The sequence below is a fragment of the Lolium perenne genome, chromosome 1 (assembly GCF_019359855.2).
Source record: "Lolium perenne isolate Kyuss_39 chromosome 1, Kyuss_2.0, whole genome shotgun sequence".
Classification (NCBI taxonomy): domain Eukaryota; kingdom Viridiplantae; phylum Streptophyta; class Magnoliopsida; order Poales; family Poaceae; genus Lolium; species Lolium perenne.
Window position 1 is genome coordinate 265279164 of NC_067244.2, and position 22202 is coordinate 265301365.

Here is a 22202-nt window from a genome sequence, read left to right on the forward strand (position 1 = left end):
TCCGAGGACGAAGACACAACATACACCACAAGAAAAAGCAGGACCACGCTACCGAGGTCAGGTCGACCCTTCAAAAGAAGAAGTCACAACACGGGGCTAAATTATTCAACGACGAGCAAGAAAAGCAAGAAGAAAGTGAAACACTCTTCTCAATCGATGATGTAAAACTTTATTTGCAATCTATAACTCATATTTTGTGTAATTCATAACTACTCATATGGTCATGGCCAATATTTTATGTATGACTAATTAATATTGTGTTGGTCAATATTTTGTGTATGTATATATAACTCATATTTTTTTGTAATGCATAATTATCTCATATAGGATTTGTGGGAAAAGAAAAGAAACATAAAAGAAAGTGAAAAGAAATAAAGAAATGAAGCAAATTAAGATTTTGAAATTGTTTTTGCATATATAACTCATGCATATTTCTTGGCTATTATCTTGAAAAGATAAGAACATAAATATAATAGAAAAGGCCAGAAAAGAAATAAAGAAAAACAAAAGAAAATATGAGTTGGGGAGGTCATATTGCATGATCTGGGCCAAGTCCCAAGGTATACAGGGACTAGACTTATTGCCGGCGCACCAGGGCTTTGGTGCGCCGGGGGTCCACCTGTCCCCGGCGCACCAAAGCCCTGGTGCGCCGGCAATAAGTCTAGTCCGTGTATACCTGGGACTTAACCGCACGCGACCACAGCTTCTCCCTCCCCATTCCCAATCGACAAACCCTATAGCGCCGCCGTGAGCTTCACTGCCCCGCCACGCCGTGCTCGACCGTTCGCCACCATCCCCTTCCCCATTCCTTCCCTGACTCGATTTCTCCTTCTTCCCCATTCCTTCCCCGACGCCGCCAGAACCCTAGCTAACCGCCGCCGCCCTGCACCTGCCCCCGTGCCGCCGAGCCGCCGAGAGGAGCAGAGCCGCCGAGAGGAGGAGGAGCAGGCGTCTCCACACCGTCGCCTCGAAGAGGAGGATCGACCATGCGTCACCATCGTCGCCGCGGAGGAGGAGGAGGGCGTCGCACGCGTGCCGACCACCGTCGCCACCGTCGGTAAGAACCGCCCTCTCCCTTCCCCTCTTCCTTCCCCAACGCCGCAAGGACCTCCTCCACCTCCCCCTCCCCTCCCCTCCCCTTCTTCCTTCCCCTGTCCCCCTCTTCCTTGCCCTCTCCCTGTGTTAAACTTACTTGGGAATTCTTCCAGTAGCAGTCTTAGTAGGTTTAGTTGAATGCTTGCAGTAGCAGTATTAGTAGGTTTAGTTGAATTTGGTAAAGAGCAAGTGATATTCTCTGGTTTGAAAAAAGAAAAGAAAATGATTTTGGTCTCTGGTATGAAATTTAGTTCATTTAGTTCAGATGCTTCTGCTTGCCACTGAATACTTTTATTGTTGCCAAACTGTAAAGAATTTGACAGGCCTTCAATTGTTTGCTCTTCAGTAAGCATACATTTTTTAAAGTGGTCAGTAAGCATACATGATTTGTTCATACCAATACTATTTAGTGTGTTACAGTAATTAAACCAGTGCATCTATTGATTATATACATCATTATCATGTTAAAGGAAAGAGGCAGGAGCTCTGGCATTATTCAATTTTTTTATGCTATGGTTTATGGTGAAAACCAATACTATTTAGTGTGTTACAGTAATTAAACCAGTGCTATTTTAATTTCACATTTTTCTTTAGTAAGAAGCTCATGTGGGCCTTTGTGCTATTTTAATTCATGGTTGGTTTAAGCAATGAGATAAAACTGCTACTGCTTATTGGTGCTGCTGTGGGCATGCTGATGCTCACTGGTTGCAAATTAAGATTTTGAAATGCTACTTCTCATGCTCATGCTCACTGCCAAAAAATAAAATGAAATAGAGGTTGCTATAGAAATAAACTTGCAGTACCTAGGTAGCTAGGCAGTAGGGGTTTTTTATGCTATGGTTTATGATGAAAATGAAAATGCTCCTGTTCTGTCCATCAATTCTCTGCTTTATAAAAAATTGATGATTTAGGGTTCATACATATTTCAATGTTAGGCTTTTTCTACAGCAAAATTGATGATTTAGGCTTTTTCAATGTTAGGGTTCATACAAAATGAACAAACAGCAATCAGGCTCATTTCTACAAATGGCAGGGAGCCAAGTCTGTCCATTTGCAACACTGACCAAACTGAACCAATATTTGTAGTTTATAGTTGTTCCTAGTACTCCAACATAACCAGGATATTGTTCTCTGGTTTTGGTTCTTTTTGTGCATAGAAAGATGTTTTGGTTCATCATGTGGGCTGACCGAAATTCTGTAAATTTTGTTGGTTTAGACCATGTGTTTCCCTCATGTTGTTAATGTAGAATTCTGTGCAGTAGCAATATTGGGTATTCATTTGCTTCTGTAATAGAAGCCACAAGGTGAACTAGTATTTCTTGGAAAATGCAATAATATGAGTTCCTATTTATTGTTTTGCACATGTTTATTTAAGTCTGCAATATAATCTGTGACCTATTTTTAAACTGGAGAGCATTGTACAATTTTGGGTGTTCTCATGTTGCTCTCTGGTTAAGAAAATGAAATTAAGCTCATGTTTCTCTCTTGCTACTGGTTGGAAAAAAATGAAAATGAAGCTGCTGCTCTCTTGCTGCTGGTTGGAAAAGAAATGAAAATGAAGATAATGTATACATGTTCAGATTTAGTAAATATTGCTTAGTTGATGTCTCTTACACATTTACATGTAGATTCTTTACATGTAGATTGCTCTCTATTTTTTCTGTTTCTGCTGCCACCTGTGTTGTAAAGATGCTTGCATTGTTGTACACTGTTATTTTTATGCTGATGTAAAATGCCACTGTAATGTATATGTTGAAATGCTACTGTAATTTATATAGTGATGGTTATGGTGATGGCATGGTTATGGAGATGGTTCTGGTTATGGTTGAGCTCCGGTGAAAATGTATATGTTTGCATTTCTGTTACAGGGATTGAGTTGCTATTGAGTGCCGGAATGTTGATTCATTTCCGTTCCGACAATTCTAGCACTCGGCATGACCAATTTTTAGAAAAGGTCATGCCGAATGTTTCCGTGAATTCTAACTCTTTTTCATCTTCTATTAGTGCAAGCCACCATGGCGTCTCAAGAACAATTAGAGGAGCACTACAATAGGCACTTATTTAGGACGGAGGAGGATGCCGAGGCCGCTGGTGTTGGTGGCGACGAGGACCATGAGATGGAGGATGCCGCTGGGGGTAGTGCCGACGAGCCAAGCGGCAACGAGGCAAGCGGCGCCGCCGGGGGTAGTACCTACGAGCCTAGCGGCGATGAGGCAACCGGCACCGCCGGGGGTGGCGGCGAGACAAGCGGCGATGATCCTAGCAGCGGCGCCGGGAGTACTGCCACCGGGACAAGTGGTTCCAAGAGGCCGCGGAAGGCAAGGCGCCAAAACACGGTCACCACCGGCAGAGACACAATAAAAGAGGTGGACCCCGCCAGTGGTTTGCCGGTGGAGCCTAAGGATGTTGCCAAGGGGTACGGCAACCAACTGGCATGTATCCTCCGAGAGGTCATCAATCTCAACGAGATGGATCTCCGAGCTGAGAACAAAGCGCATTTGCGAGCCCAGCTCGTTGCGAGGTTGCACTCACGATACAAGTTCCTAGGCGACTACGCCTTCACTCATGAAACCAAAAACATTGTGAACTCACAAGCCCTCCTGAAGTTCACCAAACACCTCAGCAGCTATAAGTACATGGTGCGGAAGATGATTGCTGACGGCAAAGGTTTCGAAGAGGTCCACTCTGCCTTTCCGCATGTCTCCCAGGCGGACTTTGATGCTTTTGTGGCCAATGAAGAGCTACAAGCGACGAAGAATCGCAAGTTGTGGGGGAAGAAAATGCGGGAGCTTAACATTGGCAACCACAACCTTGGGAGCCGTGGGTACGAGGGAAAGGAGCCCTATTGGGCGAAGGAGGACGAGGCGTATGTAAAGGCCGGCATTGAGAACCCCTGGCTCAAGTACAAGGACCCGCTTGAAAGAATATTCATCAGGTCCCGGTACCATAAGAAGAAACTAACCGGGGAACTTGTCACGGACCCCAAGGTCGTAACCGACATAATTTGGTTCACGAATGACCAGAAGGTCCTGTCGTTGGAGAAAAACTGGTAAGCAATTTACCGGTTTAATTAGATCAAGTATCGTTCATATAATAGTACCAACATTTCTAAATGGTTCACGTTTCTTCCGCAGGAAGAAGAAAGACAAAGACTTTCTCAAGGTGACGAAGGCTCCTCATCCCAGGCGTCGACGGGCAGGGTAGCATGGGACAAGCCTCTCATACGGGCGCTAAACATCGTCAATGAGCATTCACCTACGAGAAGGCCGCATAGAGGCCGTGTGGCTGGCGCCGGTACAGGCCACAAGCATGGTCACTACGGCTTGTCGTCTGCGGCCGATAAAAATGCGCGCAATGAGAGGAAGCAGCGGGAGGTGGAGGAAATGAGGGAGTCAATCCTAGCCCAAGTCCAAGCTGGTTTGGTACCGCAACTGGTACCGCAACTCAGAGCTACACTCGTACCTGAAGTCAAAGCTGAAGTCGCCGCTTCAGTCCAAGCAGATTTCAACGCTCTACACGCGTGGTATGAGGGTGGCAAACAAGCCCCCCCCCCCCCCAAAATGCAAGTGGTTAGCTTCGATGGCAGCAACTCGATGGCGCCGCCGTCCGCCGGCAATGACAATGTTATAATGGAGACTCCTCCGGCCACCGGCAATGTCGCTGGTGCTAGGGATTCAGCGTGCATGCCGGGTAGCAGCCCCTCCGTCACTTGCACGCCCGCCGCCGCATGTGCCGGTCCGTCGACATTAGCCGAGCTCAATGCCCTCACGGTAATTAACTAATGTGTACATCAAGTTAATATATTAGTTTCATCATCCTTGCCCTCTGTCTAACGCCATACACATGTTCTCACAGGCGCTCTCAACGCCATGCACCTTCCTGATGAGAGTAAACGATGAACTCAAAGACGTCGCGAGGGGGTCCATCCTTCGGCCCCTGGATAAGAAGTGGCACACACGAGATATGGCGGATGACGTTTATCGGGTTGAAGTGGATCGGGCGTTACCGGGCTATGAGGATTTGTTTCCTCCTAATCAACCGCATGGTGCCGATGACGATAGCCCGTTGAATCTGGCCTCACTGAAGGGTTAGGTACTGCTATGGCCGAAGACCCTAATTCGGATCAACACCTACTCGGGGTCGACGGCAAGAAAAGACAAGCACCTTGCGGCGCCACATGTCAGCGTCCCTCCATGACAGCCAGCGGCGCCGGTGGTCATCGCCCAACCAGAACGGCCAGCTGCGCCAGAGGTCAGCGCCCCACCACAACAGCCAGCTGCGCCAGAGGCCGAGGAATACGAACGTGAGAACTTCCAATGGGATATTCCTACGTCTTCACAAGTTGTCCATGAGGATGTGCCGGCCTCGAAATATGTGTGCTCCAAGAAGCTGTTTGATTCTCAAGAAACGGCTGAGGAGGAAAATCCTGAGGAGGTCACCACCGCCGCCGTCAAAAATATGCTGAGCCCAAACACACTCCGTGCTACGGCCAATACGGCGATGGAGGGTCCAGTAGTACAACCCAAGAAGAGGAAGAGGCCAAATAAGAAGGACGCCCAAGACAAGGCGGCGGCCAAATCCAAGGACAAGGTCCCACTCCTTGACAAGTTGTCAAACAATTGGCGACCTCTGCATCACTTGGGTGAACCGATGCTGTCGGAGCATGTCGTGAAGAAACTCACCCCGGATATGAGGAGCTTGCATGAGACTGTCAGGCATGTGGAGAACCTTCTTCTCAAATCAAAAGATCTTGGTTACCCTCTCTTCGTGGCGAAGGTGCCAACTGGCATGAACTTCGTCGAGAAGTACCCCGCGGACTTGTGCTTCATCCGATTCAATGACATCTTCAGCATCTATCGCATGCAAGCGCTCCACTTTAGTGTGGTTCGCCTAGTTGCTCTTAGCTTGTCTTCCCAGATTGTTAAGGAGGGGACGCCGACCATCGCAATAATGGACCCCTTCTATATGCGGGAGAGCATCATTTGCAACGCTGGGGATCGGGCGATTGCCACCCAGCAGGTCGAGGATTTCATGCTGGCGAACATTAAAAAGGGCGCCATTCTCATCCCTTACTTCTCCGAGTAAGTAATCACTCGCTAGTCCCCCATTACCATTCTATCCTATATCTCCATTTGCATTTCCAAAGGTTAATCCGTGTGTTTTCCGCAGAGACAAGTTCTGCACCCTCATCGTCGTGCACCCGCAACACTCACATGCAGTCTATCTCGACTCGGGTAGGGACCACAAGAAAGACTACACCCACATCAAGGCCCTTCTCAATGATGCTCTCACCGGCTTCGCCAACAAGGCAGGCCCCCTCACAGTAGAGAGGAAATCCCGAGGAGGCTTGGTCTTAACCCACACAACCAACTTCCCCTGCCTCAGGCAGTCGACGCAAGACAATGGGATGGATGCGTGGTACGCCATCCTTCAGATGCAGGAGTACATAAAGTACGCAGATGACATGTTGCTGCCAGAGAATCTCAGAAACAGGTTTGCAAACATGGCGGATGTCCCTGATAGAGAGATTAGAAAGAACTGGGGTCGCATCCAGCAGTTCATTTGCACGATAATCCTGCAGGATGCCAACGGTAGGTCTGGCGAGTTCTTCTACGACTACGGTCTACCACCTAATGACGAGATAGAACTCCGCTTGGAGATGTCGCGTGATGAGAGGCTGTTCAACTCGCTTGAGGGCTGCCGTCCATTCCCCCCTAGGCGTACAACCTGATCCTACGAAGGGAACACTTGCTAAAACTTGAACGATATGTCCTTGAACTTCCGTATTGTAATAATTGCTATATATTCCCATAGAATCGACTTGTTGCTTTTATTTAGTTGTATGAATGTGCATGTGAACATGTGTCTATAGTTTCATTTACTTTGCTATATATTTCAAGATTATGGCGTAGATAGCTTAATAATTATTTGCATTTACTCGACCACTACTTGCCTCGTATTTGGAGTTCGCCGATGATTAGAATGTTCGGTCACTCGTACACTCGGGGGTGGAGCCAGTGAGCCTTGGTGCGACGGCCACAAGTATCAATCTCTTGTGCATCCTACCTAGCCTCACTGACTCCATCCCTGGATGTTAATATTTGTTTCGACCGACAAATTATGAGGCACGCTATTTAATTCGTACTACTTGTCTTTTATTTGGAGTTCGCCGATGATTAGAATGTTCGGTCACTCGTACACTCGGGGGGTGGAGCCAGTGAGCCTTGGTGCGACGGCCACAAGTATCGATCTATTGTGCATCCTACCTAGCCTCACTGACTCCATCTCTGGATGTTAATATTTGTTTCGACCGACAAAGTATGAGGCACGCTATTTAATTCGTACTACTTGTCTTTTATTTGAGTTCGGACTTCTTAATTGCATTGGCCGATGATTAAAATGTTCGGTCACTTGTACACTCCGGGGTGGGGCCAGTGAGGCTTGGTGTGATGGCCACAAATATCAATCTATTGTGCATCCAACCTAGCCTCGCTGACCCCATCCCTGTATGTTATTATTTATTTCGACCAACAAAGTATGAGGCACATGCTATTTAGTTCATACTACTTGTCTCTTATTTGAGTTGGCACTTGTTCATTGCATTGGTACTAACTTTTTACTTGTCTTGTGAATGGAGATGCCGACGACATATATCGTGTACAAGGGGAGGGTTCCTGGAGTCTACGACGACTGGGAGGACTGTCGGAGACAGGTGCACCGTTTCAGCGGCAACAACTACAAGGGATACCCCACTAGGGTGGAGGCGGAAGGAAGATACGCCCGTTATCTAGCGGGAGAGATGAGGGACATGAGGAGGAACCGGATGAAGACCATGGCGTTCGTGATGATGGTCATCATGACCATGTTGGTCATGTTCTATGTGATTGTAGTTTAGGTTAGGACCTACATTGTGAGGTGTATGACGATACTTGTGATGACTATGTACCGATACTTCTAACTTTGTGAAACTTCGTCGTTCGGTGTTGCATATGCACATGTGTTGTATGAATCAACACATTCCGAAACGAGACTTGCGTATTTGTGTATTGATACCGAAATGAAACTTGGCTCTCTATGTGCTTCTCATATTGCATGTACTGCTGTCTAAATGTGAACTGTTATATACTGCTATATAAATATGCAAATATGAATTGTAATATGCTGGAAAAAGCGCCAAAATTGAATTTTCGAATATTACTGCCGGCGCACCTCAATGCCCTTCTGCCGGCGCACATCGCACGCGCCAGTGCTGGCAGCCCTACTGCCGGCGCAGTGGCACGTGCGCCGGTGGAACAAGCCCTTTGCCGGCGAAGCAGTGCTGGTGCGCCGGCAGTAGATGAAGTTCCGCCGGCGCACAGAGTGGTGCGCCGGCAGTAGCCACTTATCACCGACCCGTTTGCACCGGCGGGGTTTGGTGCGCCGGCAGTAGACCAAATAGGTGCGCCGGCAATAGGCCTTTTCCTTGTAGTGAACCCTAAACCCTGGCGTGGACTTTAGTCCCGGTTGGTAAATTGAATGAAAATGGAAAATACAAAATACAGGGACTAGAACCCTAAACCATGACGTGGACTTTAGTCCCGGTTGATGTTACCAATCGAGACTAGGTCCACCAGCCCAAACGTTCCGCCGCTGCCACATGGAGGATCTTTAGTCAGTTTATAAGCCAACTGAGACTAAATGTGGGGGCTTTAGTCCCATTTTGGCAGTTTTAGATGGCCAACCGGGACTAAAGGCTCTCCCGAACCGGTACACAATGCATGTTATCTAACAGTGCGAGGTGGACATGTGGATCCTCTATTTTGAAAGATTAATGGCAGGAACGCCAGCTTCCATCTGGTCTAGGTTTCCTTAGATACTGCTATTGTTTCAACCATCTATATCAGATATTGTTTCAACCATCTATATCAGACTAGTTGAATACCCGTGCCTTGCTACGGGCTGAATTTTTGTTTGAAACATTTTAAGCCACACATAAGTTTACTATGTACGATATCGATAAGACTCATCACGCTTCACATTTTTCCAGAAGCTCGACTCCTAGCGCAATGATGTACGCCAGTTGGAGGTGAAGGCTAGCATGCTTCCGTAGTTGTGAGCCGGTGATTGCCGAACACACCAATAAATGTTTACATATTGGTTCAATTTAATTGTGTATACTTATACCTTTTGTAGTTCTCTTGACGTTTTGATAGGAAAAGGAACAAATATGTCTTGAAATTAATATATATATATATATATATATATATATATATATATATATATATATATATATAATCTTATTCTTGAAATTAATATGGATAGATATATATATTGTTTTACACATTTCTTGGGTCACACCGGCCCACTCATTAAGTAGCTTGCCATTTTGGAGCCCAATACAATTGTTGACAACCTAGTGCTGACCCCTTCATGTGGGATGCCGAACGGGTGCGTCGAAGTCTCGCACGACCTAGGATTAGGCGTGTGGGGCCATCCTGGCAGCGAGAGTAGACATGTCACAGATTAACTATATGTGTGGAGAAGGCCGGTCATCGTCTTCAATGGGCGCAACAGTTCCCGAGGCGACGACACGAAGGTTCCCCATGGATGTGCCATGCCTCCCGCTATCAACCGCATGTCCATCCCCGTCTCTCCCATTCCACCACTCCTCTCCTATGTCAAATCCTAGCCACTGCTACAATCTCCTCTCCACCGCCATGGCGCACAATCACGAGGCCGACGGCACCGACGTCATAGAAGACAGGTCGCACAACCTCAACCTCGATGAGGCGGGGGTATTTCACCGAGCCCACCTTCTCGTGCCGCCGGAGTACCGCCTCCTACATGGGTGGCATTATCGAATCTCCGGCTATGTGGTCCCGTTGTTGCGGGTGGGGGCGGATCTCCACAAGCTCATCGACGAGCGTAAGGCAAGGATGATGCCGCAGCAGCGCATGCAGCCGAGGTGGTTGACGACAAGCCGCGACTGGGTGGACGTATTCTAGCGGGAGCGCGAGGCGGAGATCGCCAGGTTTGCCGTCCTCGACTCCGGCCGGTTTAAGCGGGTCTGCCGGCGAGCATGGCGGCACGGGCCTGGAACCGATGTCAAGCTCGACGCATATGCCTACCTCCCGGGGAGCCTCCTCGTCGGCCGGTGTGCTACCCAGCGGCCTTGTCCACCGCTCATCCGGTGCTTTCGGGCCTGGTACTGTTCAGGCACCGGCAGTAAAGAAGGAGGAGGCCTCTTCATCGGACTTCAAGTTCGGCTCGGACGATGACGATTGCGATGGTGCCGACAATGCCCTCGTCTTCAGCACCTTCGACCACCGCTATATTTTTTCCGTCTAATACTACTTATATTGTAGATTCTGTATAAATTCGAACGTAATTTGGCGTCATTTCAGAAAATTTAAATCCTAAATGTTTTTGGGGTCATCATTTCGGGATCGTCGCTGTGTATCATCTCCCTAAATTGGGAAGCAAGTGCCGGCGGCCACCTGTTGGCGCCTATTTACGATGCACCGGTGAAGATGATCTAAATCCGCAATAAGATAGGTTCATCATGTTTGCTATAGTAGATCAAAAACGTATTCCGTTCTTGCCTAGTGGAACTATTCTAGATCGAAAGAAATAAACCTCTAAAATATCGCTTTATTGAATGAACCTGAATTCCCGAGAACTCTCTATCCCCAATTTGCTCGTTCGTTCTAGGGCTGCTCCATGCGCTCTTTTCCCGTCGATGTCTAGGACCTCCCGCTTCTACTCGAGGTCTGCATCCATGGACATCTTCTACTTCCACCACAAATCTTCTCTTTCGTTGGCAAGCACAAAACATAACATCTCTTGAGGTTCGCATCCATGGACAGAGCACCACTAAAACGTATTGCCTCCCGCTGCGCGAGGCAGCTTGATTTGTTCTGGCGCCACACCAAGGCCTCGATTTCTTCTATCGCGACAGCGTAGGTCCGGGCCGCCGCCGCACCTGCAGTCCACATCCGAGTTGCCGCCCTTGATTTCTTCTGCCGCGAGCCCGCCTCCGGCCATGGTGGCTCTTCCCTGGCGCTTCCATCGCCGAGCTCAGCCGGGGCTTGCCTACAACATCCTTTCCAGTCCCCAGCAGCCATTGACGCCTTCGTCACTCCCACACCCCCACCAACCCTCACGGCCGCCCTGCATCCACAACGGCAGCTCCACGTCTCCAACTCCACGCGACCTAGCGCCCAAGCCCCGGCGTCCTCCGCCTATCGTGTTGATTTGCTCAGGATCTTTCCTTCCCACCGAATAGATCGATCAGCGAATCGATATTTTCACTTGGCGGTGGCAAAGCCTGTAATATTAGTTTGCGGTTTTATTTACGTCGGAGGAATCGACAGAGGACAGGTTCGCTGGTTTTTCTTCATCTAGCCAGGGCAGAATTAGTAGATGGCGCGATCGTTGGCGTTGATTCCGGTTTTACTGGGAAGGCTCGTTCCCGGTTTTTTAACGTACGAGGGTAGGAAACAATTTCTTTTTGACGTACCATGGTTTTTTAACGGACGGACACCACCTCTAGCAAACTAATAGTAAAGAAGATACTCCGTATATAATAAGAATATTAATTAAATAGGTTGCTTATTTTGTTTAGATAAAAGACACAAGAGTGGCCAACTATATATAAAGCCAGAAGCTACAACAGTTAAGGTATATATATATTGTTACAAGTTGTGACATACTCGGCCTCTATTCGGAAATAAATTACTCAACTTTATCTATAAGATACATCTAACTTTTAGTGTGTAGAAGATATTGCCATGGCATTTTAGATTCCAATGGTGCCCAACTTTTTTGCGCAACAAAAAGTGGATTGACTCATAAACCTGGATCGACGAGGAATCGGTCACCGAAAGTAGAATAGAAATAGTACCCGCTCCCAAAAGCCCCAAACCGACCGAGGAGCGCTTAAATACCCTTCTCCCCCGCTTATCGCCTTCCTCTTCCCCTTCCTCCTCGCCCGCGTCCAGACTCCACGGAGGGCTCCGTCCAGTCCATACTCTTCGCGCCAAGACGACCGGCCGAGCGCCGCCCGCAGGTACGCATCGACTCCACCCACGCACGCATTTCCTTTCCGCCGCGCGCGTGCCCGGCGCCGCGAGGCCGGCCGAGCAATCAATCTCGAGTTGTGGCCGGCAATCGTCCTGACTAGTTTTGGGTTTATTTCGCGCCATGGAGTGTGTATAGCTGCTGCTGTTTATTAAGCGGGGGAAATCGGTCGAGTTCCCGCCGGACGCGTGCGCGCCTACGGCGGCGGCCGCCGGCTGGGTGCTCGCCCGGCTAGGGCGACCGGACACTGGGACGCAGCTGGCGCCGGAGCTGGTGTTTCTTGTTCTTGCGGGGAGTGCTTGGTTGATTAGATCGATCGCATCGTATCGTATCGTGTATTCTAGATCGCTGTATCGTGTGTCTAGGGGTAAGGCTGGAGATTGATGTGTATTCGGTCGTTCCGTCCGACCACGCAACGGTTCGTTCTTCTCCTCTCTCAACTCGCACGCGTAACCCAGTATCGCAGGCGGCGGCGCAGGTACCCCCTGCCCGGATCGACTCCGCCAGCCTCCACTCGACCTTCCAATGCCCATGGAGTTCACTCTCCCGTGGTATCTCTCTCCCGCCCCTCTCATCCTCCGTATTTTCCGAATTTGCAGGTTCCGCGGGTGCTCTGACGGCCGGCGCACGTACCTTCGAGCTCCGGCGGCCTTCGTCCAGCACAGGTTTGTGTCCCAGGTCCCTGTCCTCCCCTCGATCTGATGTCTGTGACCTCCATCAGGGTCTGTCTGTGGCCCCTGTCCATATTTTCTCACTTGATCTGCAACCTTGTGATGTGTTGTTGCATGATGCTTTGCTTTTGAATGCGTTGGCTTGATTAATATGATCTGATGATTTATTTGTCTGCTTGTTCTTGTTTTCAATTTCTGAAATATTGTTACCACAGATTGCATGACATGCTAATAAAATTGATCTACATTGTAGTTTCAAATGTTGGACGAGTTAGCCATGGTTACCACAGATTGCATGACATGCTAATACAACATCTTTGTATGCTTCAGACTGTATCATTTGTATGTGCTTGCTTATGATGGATTATGAATGGGACTTCAAATTATTGTTGCTACGTACTGTTCTCAATATATTATCTGCTTGTTCAGTGTGACTACAAAGATATTGTGAAACACAGTATAATGGTCCAAGTATCCTACCACTGAAATATATCATTTTACCATCCAAACAACATTTGACATTCGATCTCAATATCTAGTATGGGTCCCAAATATCTAACACATCCAAACAGTAGTATTGGCATTCATGCTCAATATCAATATCCTAGGTATTGGACATTCAACTCAATACAATACCTAGCCCCCCAATGCGAACATCCAAACGAAGCGTTAGGGATTTAGGGAGTATTTCAGTGTCGACTTTGGAATTCTAATGTCTGAAACTTGTTTCAAAGATGAAAAGAAAGTATACTGGTTCAAAGCACGATCAGCATCGATCACTGCACGCGGATACTGGTTAGAGCCGGCTATTTGCTTAAAACAATACATTTTTTTTATTAAATTTCAGAAATAGTACGTGATTTAAGAAATTTCCAAAAATAATACGTCCTCGGCGTCCTCTACGCCGACAGGAACCTTTTGGCGTCCAGTACGCCGATAGGTACTTATTGGCGTCGGTCCAAAAAACTGTATTATTTCTGAAATTTAATAAAAAATGTATTATCTTAAAAAAATTAGCCTGGTTTAAGATGCTGTTCCGAGTCTTGGATTTCGAGTGTTTGTATATGGAAATTGATGAGCTGCACGTTTAAGCATCTGTATATACAACTTGGTCAGTCAATTTCTTAGTCTGAGTTAGTACTGATTGTTTCTTTAGTGAACTAGCAGGAGATCTGCATAAGATAGTTACAAGAACTACGGGCACCACAAGCGGTCGCTCGCTAGGCCAACCTACCTCAGAGAAAAACTGGGGAATCACTCTCAGAGTACTAGTTAATATCTATGAGTCTTTTACTTCTATAAGTTGACAGTCTGGGCAAGGTTGATGAATGGAAATTGTGTAGTTGTCCTCGTTGACCATTTTACAAGTCATAAACAACATCTTAGTTGGATGATATCTTATTTGACTTGCAAATAGAAAATCCTTTTCTTATCCTATAGTGATAGCTTTATGTATGCTGAGTTGCTGATAGGAAATGCAGAACACTCGTCAAATAGATGTAGTAAGAAAATATGTAGTCTCACTCTCACGTCATGCCGCCAATTTATGCATTCGTGTGTGTGTGCCCTGAAGGTGTTTCTTCTGGCCTGCTCGGTGGTGCTAGCAGTGTTGAAATAAAATGGTAGCCCCTGATGAGCCGGATGCCGAAAGCGTTGGACACAGAAGGGGGAAAAAGGCATACATGGTAGAAACTATGCAATGCTTGATGTTTGCAAGGGACAACCTCCCCAGTGACGTGTACAATGAGTTCGTGAATACCATGATTGAGATTTGGAAACAATGGTAAGCATCTTGTCTGAACAATTTTCTTGAACATGTTAATACGTTTCCCTATCTTCAAATGTCAATATGGTTGCCCTGCCAACTGCATTCACACACAATTCCCAACTGCAGTGCGGATCCTGATGGTGAAATAAGGAGCATCTGCTCCGAAAACTGCATCAAAGAGGCGATGAAGCTATTTCAAGACTGTGCTCCCGTCAAACGGGGATTCCTGGACTTTACCCAAGGCCGTAGCCCCATCCATTTTCTTGAAAGTGACGATGCTGATGTTGATATTAACGCCTCGATACAGATTCCGTTTGATTTACTTCAGAGAGCGAAGGTGCAGAAGAAAATATCATGGTTGCCCCTATTGTGGGTTGTTCTTCGGCGCCTGTGGTTGTTAATTCTGATCTTCAAATTATTTTATGACTGCAGATATGTCCTGACATCAGTGATGACAATTATAAAACAATGTTGCAAACCCTGGTAGAATTTTACAGGAAAAGAACCATGACCGCCAGAGAAGTTTTCCATATTGTACATATCTATTCTTAAGTAACTGTATACTTTGTAATTCTTGAGTAATTTCTGAGCAAACATTGGAAATCCCAAGGAGTATGATTAATAGTTCTTTCTGCTTGTAGATGAAGGGATGCATGAGTAACTGTCCAGCGTTGCTAGAAGAATTTACAAATAAATTTTTCCCTCCTGAAATACAGGCGCTTCTGGCACATGAGAGAAATTCGAAGACTGGTCATGTGGGCAAGGTAGCACATTGCGCACACATATCATTGATTACAATGGCACGTGTTGTTTATATGAAATGGCTTATGTGTTAGCTATTTTTCTTATATAACACTTCTATTCGCTGACAATGTTTATGAGTGCAGAAGACTAGAACACTTAAGCTTTCTCATCAAAGTGAAATAATTTTACTTCTGTATTATGAGCTCATCTGACATAATCATCTATCGGTTCTCCTTTTCAGGCCGATTTATGCTTTACTCCAGATGCTAATCACACCTTGGATGGTATCGAGATCAAAGTGACCAATACGAGACAAGAAGGTTTGCCAAAATTTTATATTCATTCTGTTCTCAATACAAGTAGGCCGTATGTGCTTGGCCTCAACATTCACCGATGATAACTATATGCATTTAATGTTCATTCTGTTTGCAATACAAGTAGGCTGTTCGTGCTTGACCTCAATTCACCCATGATAACTATATGCAAAACATGCATCCCCTTTTCTTAACATTTTTTTGCAGTACATCACTCGAGCTATTATTTTTAAGTGCTTCCTAGCTATTGACCAAGAAGCCAATTTTTTTTTTTTTAGCAAAACAGGGACCGCTCCGTGGTTCCTTTCATTTCATTGAAACAAAGAAACGATAGTGTTTTTACTCAATATTGTTTTGACATAAGTGATCTTAGATGAAACAGATAATTTGTATCCTGCAGTATGATTATTGTTTCAACACGGATGTACTTATTTGTGCTAGGTATTGAAGAATCACTTTTTGCCGAAGAGGACGAGGAAGACAATGTTAAACCCTTGCCAGACTGGATTACTTACAGACTTGAGGAGAAGTTACCCCCGCAAGTCAATCTCACCAACTGCAAACCTTGCACTCCTAGCTATTACCGGCTACCACATAATGTAAATTTATGCATGCTCTTGAGTTTCTCATGTAAATTACTGGCATAACTAACATACTCCTGCTCAATTGCAGTGTAGAACTCTTCAATCAAGTTACCGAACCAAACTTGGAAGGTCTGTTCTCAACGATGCTTTGGTTTGTGGCAGATCTGGGAGTGAGGAATCAGAGAACTCTAAGCTCAAAGCTAAAAATGAATATGAAACGGAAATATTTTCTTGTGAAGTACACATGTAAGTATCCAGTTGCTAATTTGTCTCCTTGTTTGACCTTTGTTTCATTCTGTCAATTATCAGGGGATAACAGAGTTTTCATAATGCCCTTCTAATTTTGTGATGATTCCCGTTGTCTTCTTTTTAAGGTTTGAGAGTGACGTGCTATTAGAGCGGTTTCGTTCGACTGCTGACTTTATTAAAAATCTTCAAGATCATGCTGGAAGCCCTTTGAATATTAAGGAACATCTCTCTCGTAAGAATGATATGTTGGCAGTGATATTTGGAGTTAGCATCTTTATTCAGTTAACTAACTAAAATGTTTTCTTTGAATTTGCCCGTGCAAAGCTCTACATATGAGGTGCATTGAAAGACTATATGCCGATGACAGTGATCTTGACGAATTGTTGGAGAGTCAGAATACTAGTGCTGTTCTTGCTGTTCTACTTTCTCGTTTAAATCAGAAGGTTGAAGGTTTGTCAGACGCGCGCTTATATCTGCATAGGGCCAACTCACAAGTTATTGCCAAAAATTACTACAGATCGCTTGATCACCGTGGCCCCTCTTTCAAACACTTAGATGCAAAGAGAATGAGCCAAAAAGGTATTTTTTAAATTTTCACTCTATTCCAAGAATACTAGTAATTCCCCTAAAAAGCAAGAATATTAGAAGTATTTGTAATTAGCATTAGGCACTGCCGAACCTCATTGAGCTATGTACTCAAGATTGTTTTCTTACACGCCCTCCTTGCAGCTTTACTGGCCGAAGCCAAAGAAATCAATAGAATGAGGCTGAATGGCGCAGATGAATATGCTAATCCTGACGTGCACAGGGACATAAGCAGTGTTATTTCCTCTGCATGCGCTTCTGAAGTGAAGCAGATGATGACTTGGACAAAAATAGTACACCCCTTTCTTTCTGCTCAATATATGTGTCCATCCTTGGGCGAAACTGTAGCTCCCGAAAAAGCTTGTGAATATTGTGGTACCAACAAAGATTTTCTCGCTTTGCCTGCTAAGCTTCCTTTATCTTCCAAGGTAATCATACACAGATAAAATAGTTTTCAGTATTTAGGTGGTGTAAAACTAACCTGTGTTCTATCAATTTTCGTTTCAGAGAGATGAATCTCCAAGGAAAAAATCCAATGAGTGTAGTTATTCACAAGATGGTTTTGGAGGGGACATCGAGGAGGGTGAGTTTGTACCTGATACCAAAATCATCAAGTGTGATGTCATGCTTGGTCCTAGAAAACGACCAGAAAGTCATGGTGTTGGTGCTTCCAGTGGAGATGAACCCGGCCCTACTACTCATGACCACATGAACGAACCTGAAAATCAGTATGAATCAAGGCAACAATTCAAAAGAATAGCTAAACCGCGTGGCATGAAAGGGGGCACCTGTTGTTCTCTCGTTGTGCTCCGCAGGCTTTACCAGGTATTTCAATCACTCTTTCTTTCACTAATGGTTGTTGCCCCTGTTTTTTTTTGTTGGAAATCAACAGACTAGTTTCTTTTGCAAAAATCACGATATGTTGTTGCACTATAATTTATTTATTTTTGCTTGTATGGCAGATTTTTTATGAGAGACTACGGACCGCAAGAGATTTGTGCACTGATGATCTATATGCAGAGTAATGTCCAGGAAGCCTACTTGTCTATCTAAGCACAATTGCTCATTACTATTGTGAAGGAGTTGGTTATAAATTTACAATTTTTTGTATGGAATGGTGCAGATTCAAGGAGAAACTGGTCAGGCTACTTGATCGCTCTATTGATAATTATAAATTTGAGGACTTCTGCCTGAAATTCCTTGGGCCAAAGTCGTTTAAACTTTTTACTCTGGACATAGTGATAAACCGGGTTATCAAGCAGGTAATCCAAATACAGCATCGGATAATTACTTTGAATTTTGACTGACTATCTATTTTCATACTTTGACCATTGTAAATCGTTCAGTTAACACTTCCCAGATGCCTGGTCATGCATAATTGACTTATCTTTACTTGCAGATTTGTATAATTTCTTCAAGCGATCAGGATAACTTACTTGTTCAGTTCCTGGAGAACTTAAGGAGACCAACTTCACCCAAAATTTTGTCCCAACATCAAAACGTAATCCTGCAATCTTTTTAATCTTCCATCCTAAGTGTTCGAATGTATAATCCAGCCTACTTCATTTTCCTCCCAGTTCATCGGGCGTATGTTAGTACATTGAGTTGCGTTTTGATGCAAAGTGTATTTTAGTTCCTTTTCACATTATTACTGATGCTTGTGCTTTTTGTCTTGTTCAGTTTCCAAGTAATCCATCAGACGGCTCGCCAAAGCATGCCGGAGAGGAGCGAGACAAAGCTCTTGATGATACCGGAAAACTTAAGCCGCGTCACTTTGAGAGAAGGTAGGGATCGACCCCTCAAATGGACTTCGATTTTTTGTTTTCTCTAATGCAACACGAGGCATATTTTTTTAGGAAGAAACGCAAGTTGGAGAGCGATGGAGTGAGTTCCCCTCGGCTTGGAGAAGGGTTTCAAACTCATAGTGGAAGGTGAAATGGTTATGATGGTTATTTTGTATACATGTATTTGTACCTTAGTGTAAGAGCTCCGATTATACGATCGGAGATGCTAGATTGCCGTTGTAAGAGTTCTAAAATATGGCAAGCGGTCTGTGTGCAGGGCCTCAAAATCCGCTTGCGAGCAGTTCATGTGCTGAAGTAGTCATTAGGTGTTTCGAGAAAATTTTAGCCACTAATTCGATCAACAAAATATGAGATATAGATCATAAAAGTTGTACCATTGAAACTTTCTTTTTATAATTTTTTCATATTTATTTTACTAAATTAATGGGCAAAGTTTTTATGCAAGCACGCTTATAAACCGGTATGGAAACGGGTACTGAGAGTAGTCTCGAGTGTGCGATGCCATTATGAAATATAAGAAGCTCCTCGAGGTGAAACTTTCTCAATTTTGAACAAGACTTTCTGAACCTTAGTAGGTGTATATGAAGATCCTGCTAGCCAATTTTTTTTCCCCTTAATCACAAAAAATGCTATCATCATCATCAGACGGTGCTTCATCTTCATCTTCTGAAGATGAACTATCAAAACCCTCCCATCTGGAGTCATCAATGTCCATAGTTATGTTCTCATTATCAATTCCAGAAACCATAGAGCCATCCATCTGTCCAAATAAAATCAACATCATTGACCTAATCAACATAAAAACTCGGCTTGGAATTCATTGTGTAATGCAGATTAACAAAAAATATCCCACATTTGGTAAAATTTTGAACAACAAATTAAACCATACGCACAAACGCGACAATACATCCTATAAAGTACATGGAATAAGAAAATAATAACACTATGGCACGGAGGGCTAACCTCTTCTAGGCGTCGGTGGCAATCTGGGCAGCCACGGGAAGTTGGGCTCGGCGGCGGTGCGCACGACCTCTTGCTCTGCATTGCAATGGAATTACCTATATGTCGATCGTGGGGAGGCGGAGGTTGGATGACTTAGACGTTCGCCGCGGTATCGTTGTCATGCGCACCGCGGGGACGACCATCGATCCACCGGATGCGGGAAGGATAGGAGATCGCCGTAATCGGCCACGCCTGCTACGATCGACCGGGGTACGTGGAAATGGCGGTGGTGAGGGATCAGCCGGCTTCAACAAGACGGGGGGATCAAAACCCTAGGTATGAATGGCGACCGTGGGAGGGGTGGAGTCGGGCCAACGTTGGACTCCGGATCCTTGCCGCGATCGGATGGACAAGCAGTATTCACCGGAGCAGATCTAGATCGAAGATGACCGGGATGGCGACTGCGACAAGCTGACCAAGGTACGTGAGAATGGAAAGTGACAACCGACGACGACCACCACATCGATCCATCGGACGTATACACCAAAACGTACATACACCGGAACATACATACACCGTATACCCTTTCAACGAGTACAAGGATACACCGTATACCCTTTCAACGAGTACAAGGGTACAATCGATATGGATCTTCGGGAGCTAACCTAGCCCAACCCGCTAGCACTAGCGAAAGGAGCACGTGCATAATGATACGGTTATGCAAATGTTGGCTTGGGGATCTATGGAAGCACAGGCCTTCCTCTAATTCACCTACTACAAGTAGTAAGTTATTTCTCTAAAAAACCTATTCTTTTCTCGTGTCGGCTATGCATATTAATTATGCAAATAGGGAGATATTATAACTATTTAAACACTACAATGTACAAATAATATGCCGTTGCAATACGCGGGTAGCATCAGTTAAATTAGTGTCTCCGCCCAAGAGATCCGAACATTGCATACCAAAAACTCTTGAGAGACGCACGATTCAAACTGACCTTAGCTACTCCAGAGAGTTTCATATATTTAACAAAAATAAACTCATATCCAATAGGAATCAATCTAGAAAAGGCCAGCGACATTGGACGTGAATTCCTGGACGACGACGTTGGGCAACGTCTGGATGTCGGACAGGATCCTCACGTCCTGCGTGGTGACGAAGTTGACGGGCCGACCGCTATGCCCGACGCGATGGAGGTAGTTCTCAGGCCGAGTCGGCAGGTCGTAGTTGACGACGATGGAGACAACCTGCTGATCGTCGTTACCACCAGGTGCCAGCTGGTCGCTGGCGACGAGAACGCTCGAAGCCCCAGCTCTGAACTCCGCCATGGCGACGTCCCTGGAGTTCTGGTCCATGCCTTCGTGCATCGCGGAGACTGCGTGGCCCATCCCCCTCATCTTGTCGGCGAGCCAGTCCACCTTGCCGCCGGTGTTCACGAAGACGGCGCGCTGGGCGACGGGCGACGATTCGCAGAGGTCGCCGAGAGTGTCGAGCTTCCACTCCTCCTTCTGCACGTCGCAGTAGATCAGCGTTCCTGCCATGGCCGTGTCCCGTGTGCACTGAACAGAAAAACATGAGCATGTTGGCAGCAGGACATGTTGACGGTACATGATCAGCAAAAGAAAGTTGAACATCTACTCAACACCGGCCCAGGTGTAAATAAACCAACGCCGAAGGAAAGACAGGTGCGAACGAGAGCTCGTACCAAAAGCTCGACGTGACGGACACCCAAACGCGCGACGCGATCGGACGGCGAGCCGGCGCTCAGGGTTTTATCGCTGGACGGCGGCCGAGAATTTTCAGCGGGCGGGTGGGGGGGTTAGCTTGGTTGGTCAATGTGGCAACAGATGGCCTGCTTTTGTTACCGGCATCATTTCCTTTCCTTACATGTTAGCCTGTAATTTAAACTTTCCTTCCCAAAGATCCTTTCCTTTCGCGCTATTATTTCCTTCGGAGAGAAGACACTTTTCTTCGCAAAACACCGGCCCATGTTGACGGTAAGGTTGAGGAGAGGAGGGACGAGAGAAATTAAGGCGGGCGCCGCTTATATAGCCTTATACTGGTTCCCGACTGAAAGAGTCCCTCTCGCTCCCGGCCGCCGGATCCTTTCCTTTGAACGAAAAGAGAGTCCCCTTGATTATTTCCTTAATCAGTCATTGATAATTCTTACCATCTTCTCTCTACTTCCAGAGCCCTTCCTGAGAGAAAGTCAGAAAGTGTGCACGTTAAAGCGAATGGATATGATGGATTGAGGGGCCGAGGTGGTGCGAGTAGGTTTAGAGGAAGAAGGAGGAGAGGTGGTGCGACTAGGTTTAGAGGTAGATTTGGAAGCTAGACGTGATTGTCACCAAACTGAGAGCAATATGATAAGAAAATGTACAAACTA

At 45.9% G+C, this 22202-nt stretch overlaps 2 protein-coding genes across 2 annotated transcripts; one reads left to right on the forward strand and one right to left on the reverse strand.

Moving 5' to 3' along the window:
• The first annotated feature begins 12050 nt into the window (after positions 1–12050).
• On the forward strand, positions 12051–19273 carry LOC127327845 (paired amphipathic helix protein Sin3-like 5). Its single transcript, XM_051354646.2, has 18 exons — positions 12051–12142; positions 12753–12818; positions 14398–14607; positions 14719–14929; positions 15025–15126; positions 15234–15356; positions 15578–15656; positions 16092–16249; positions 16323–16480; positions 16609–16715; positions 16808–17062; positions 17213–17496; positions 17576–17893; positions 18031–18089; positions 18192–18330; positions 18468–18569; positions 18749–18852; positions 18925–19273. The coding sequence occupies exons 3-18, from the start codon at positions 14444–14446 to the stop codon at positions 19001–19003; spliced, it is 2442 nt and encodes an 813-aa protein (XP_051210606.1). The 5' UTR covers positions 12051–12142; positions 12753–12818; positions 14398–14443; the 3' UTR covers positions 19004–19273.
• A 1588-nt stretch (positions 19274–20861) lies between these two features.
• LOC127327912 (eukaryotic initiation factor 4A-6-like) lies at positions 20862–21369 on the reverse strand. Its single transcript, XM_051354730.2, has one exon. It carries the CDS (start codon positions 21355–21357, stop codon positions 20878–20880), a length of 480 nt encoding a protein of 159 aa, XP_051210690.1. The 5' UTR covers positions 21358–21369; the 3' UTR covers positions 20862–20877.
• Positions 21370–22202: the final 833 nt, after the last annotated feature.

Coding starts and splice junctions, on each gene's coding strand:
- LOC127327845 (XM_051354646.2), top strand. CDS start 14,444: ATGGTAGCCCCTGATGAGCCGGATGCCGAAAGCGTTGGACACAGAAGG. Junction 14,608..14,718: donor ATTGAGATTTGGAAACAATG/GTAAGCATCTTG, acceptor TCCCAACTGCAG/TGCGGATCCTGATGGTGAAA. Junction 18,570..18,748: donor TTTTGTCCCAACATCAAAAC/GTAATCCTGCAA, acceptor TGTCTTGTTCAG/TTTCCAAGTAATCCATCAGA.
- LOC127327912 (XM_051354730.2), bottom strand. CDS start 21,357: ATGGCAGGAACGCTGATCTACTGCGACGTGCAGAAGGAGGAGTGGAAG.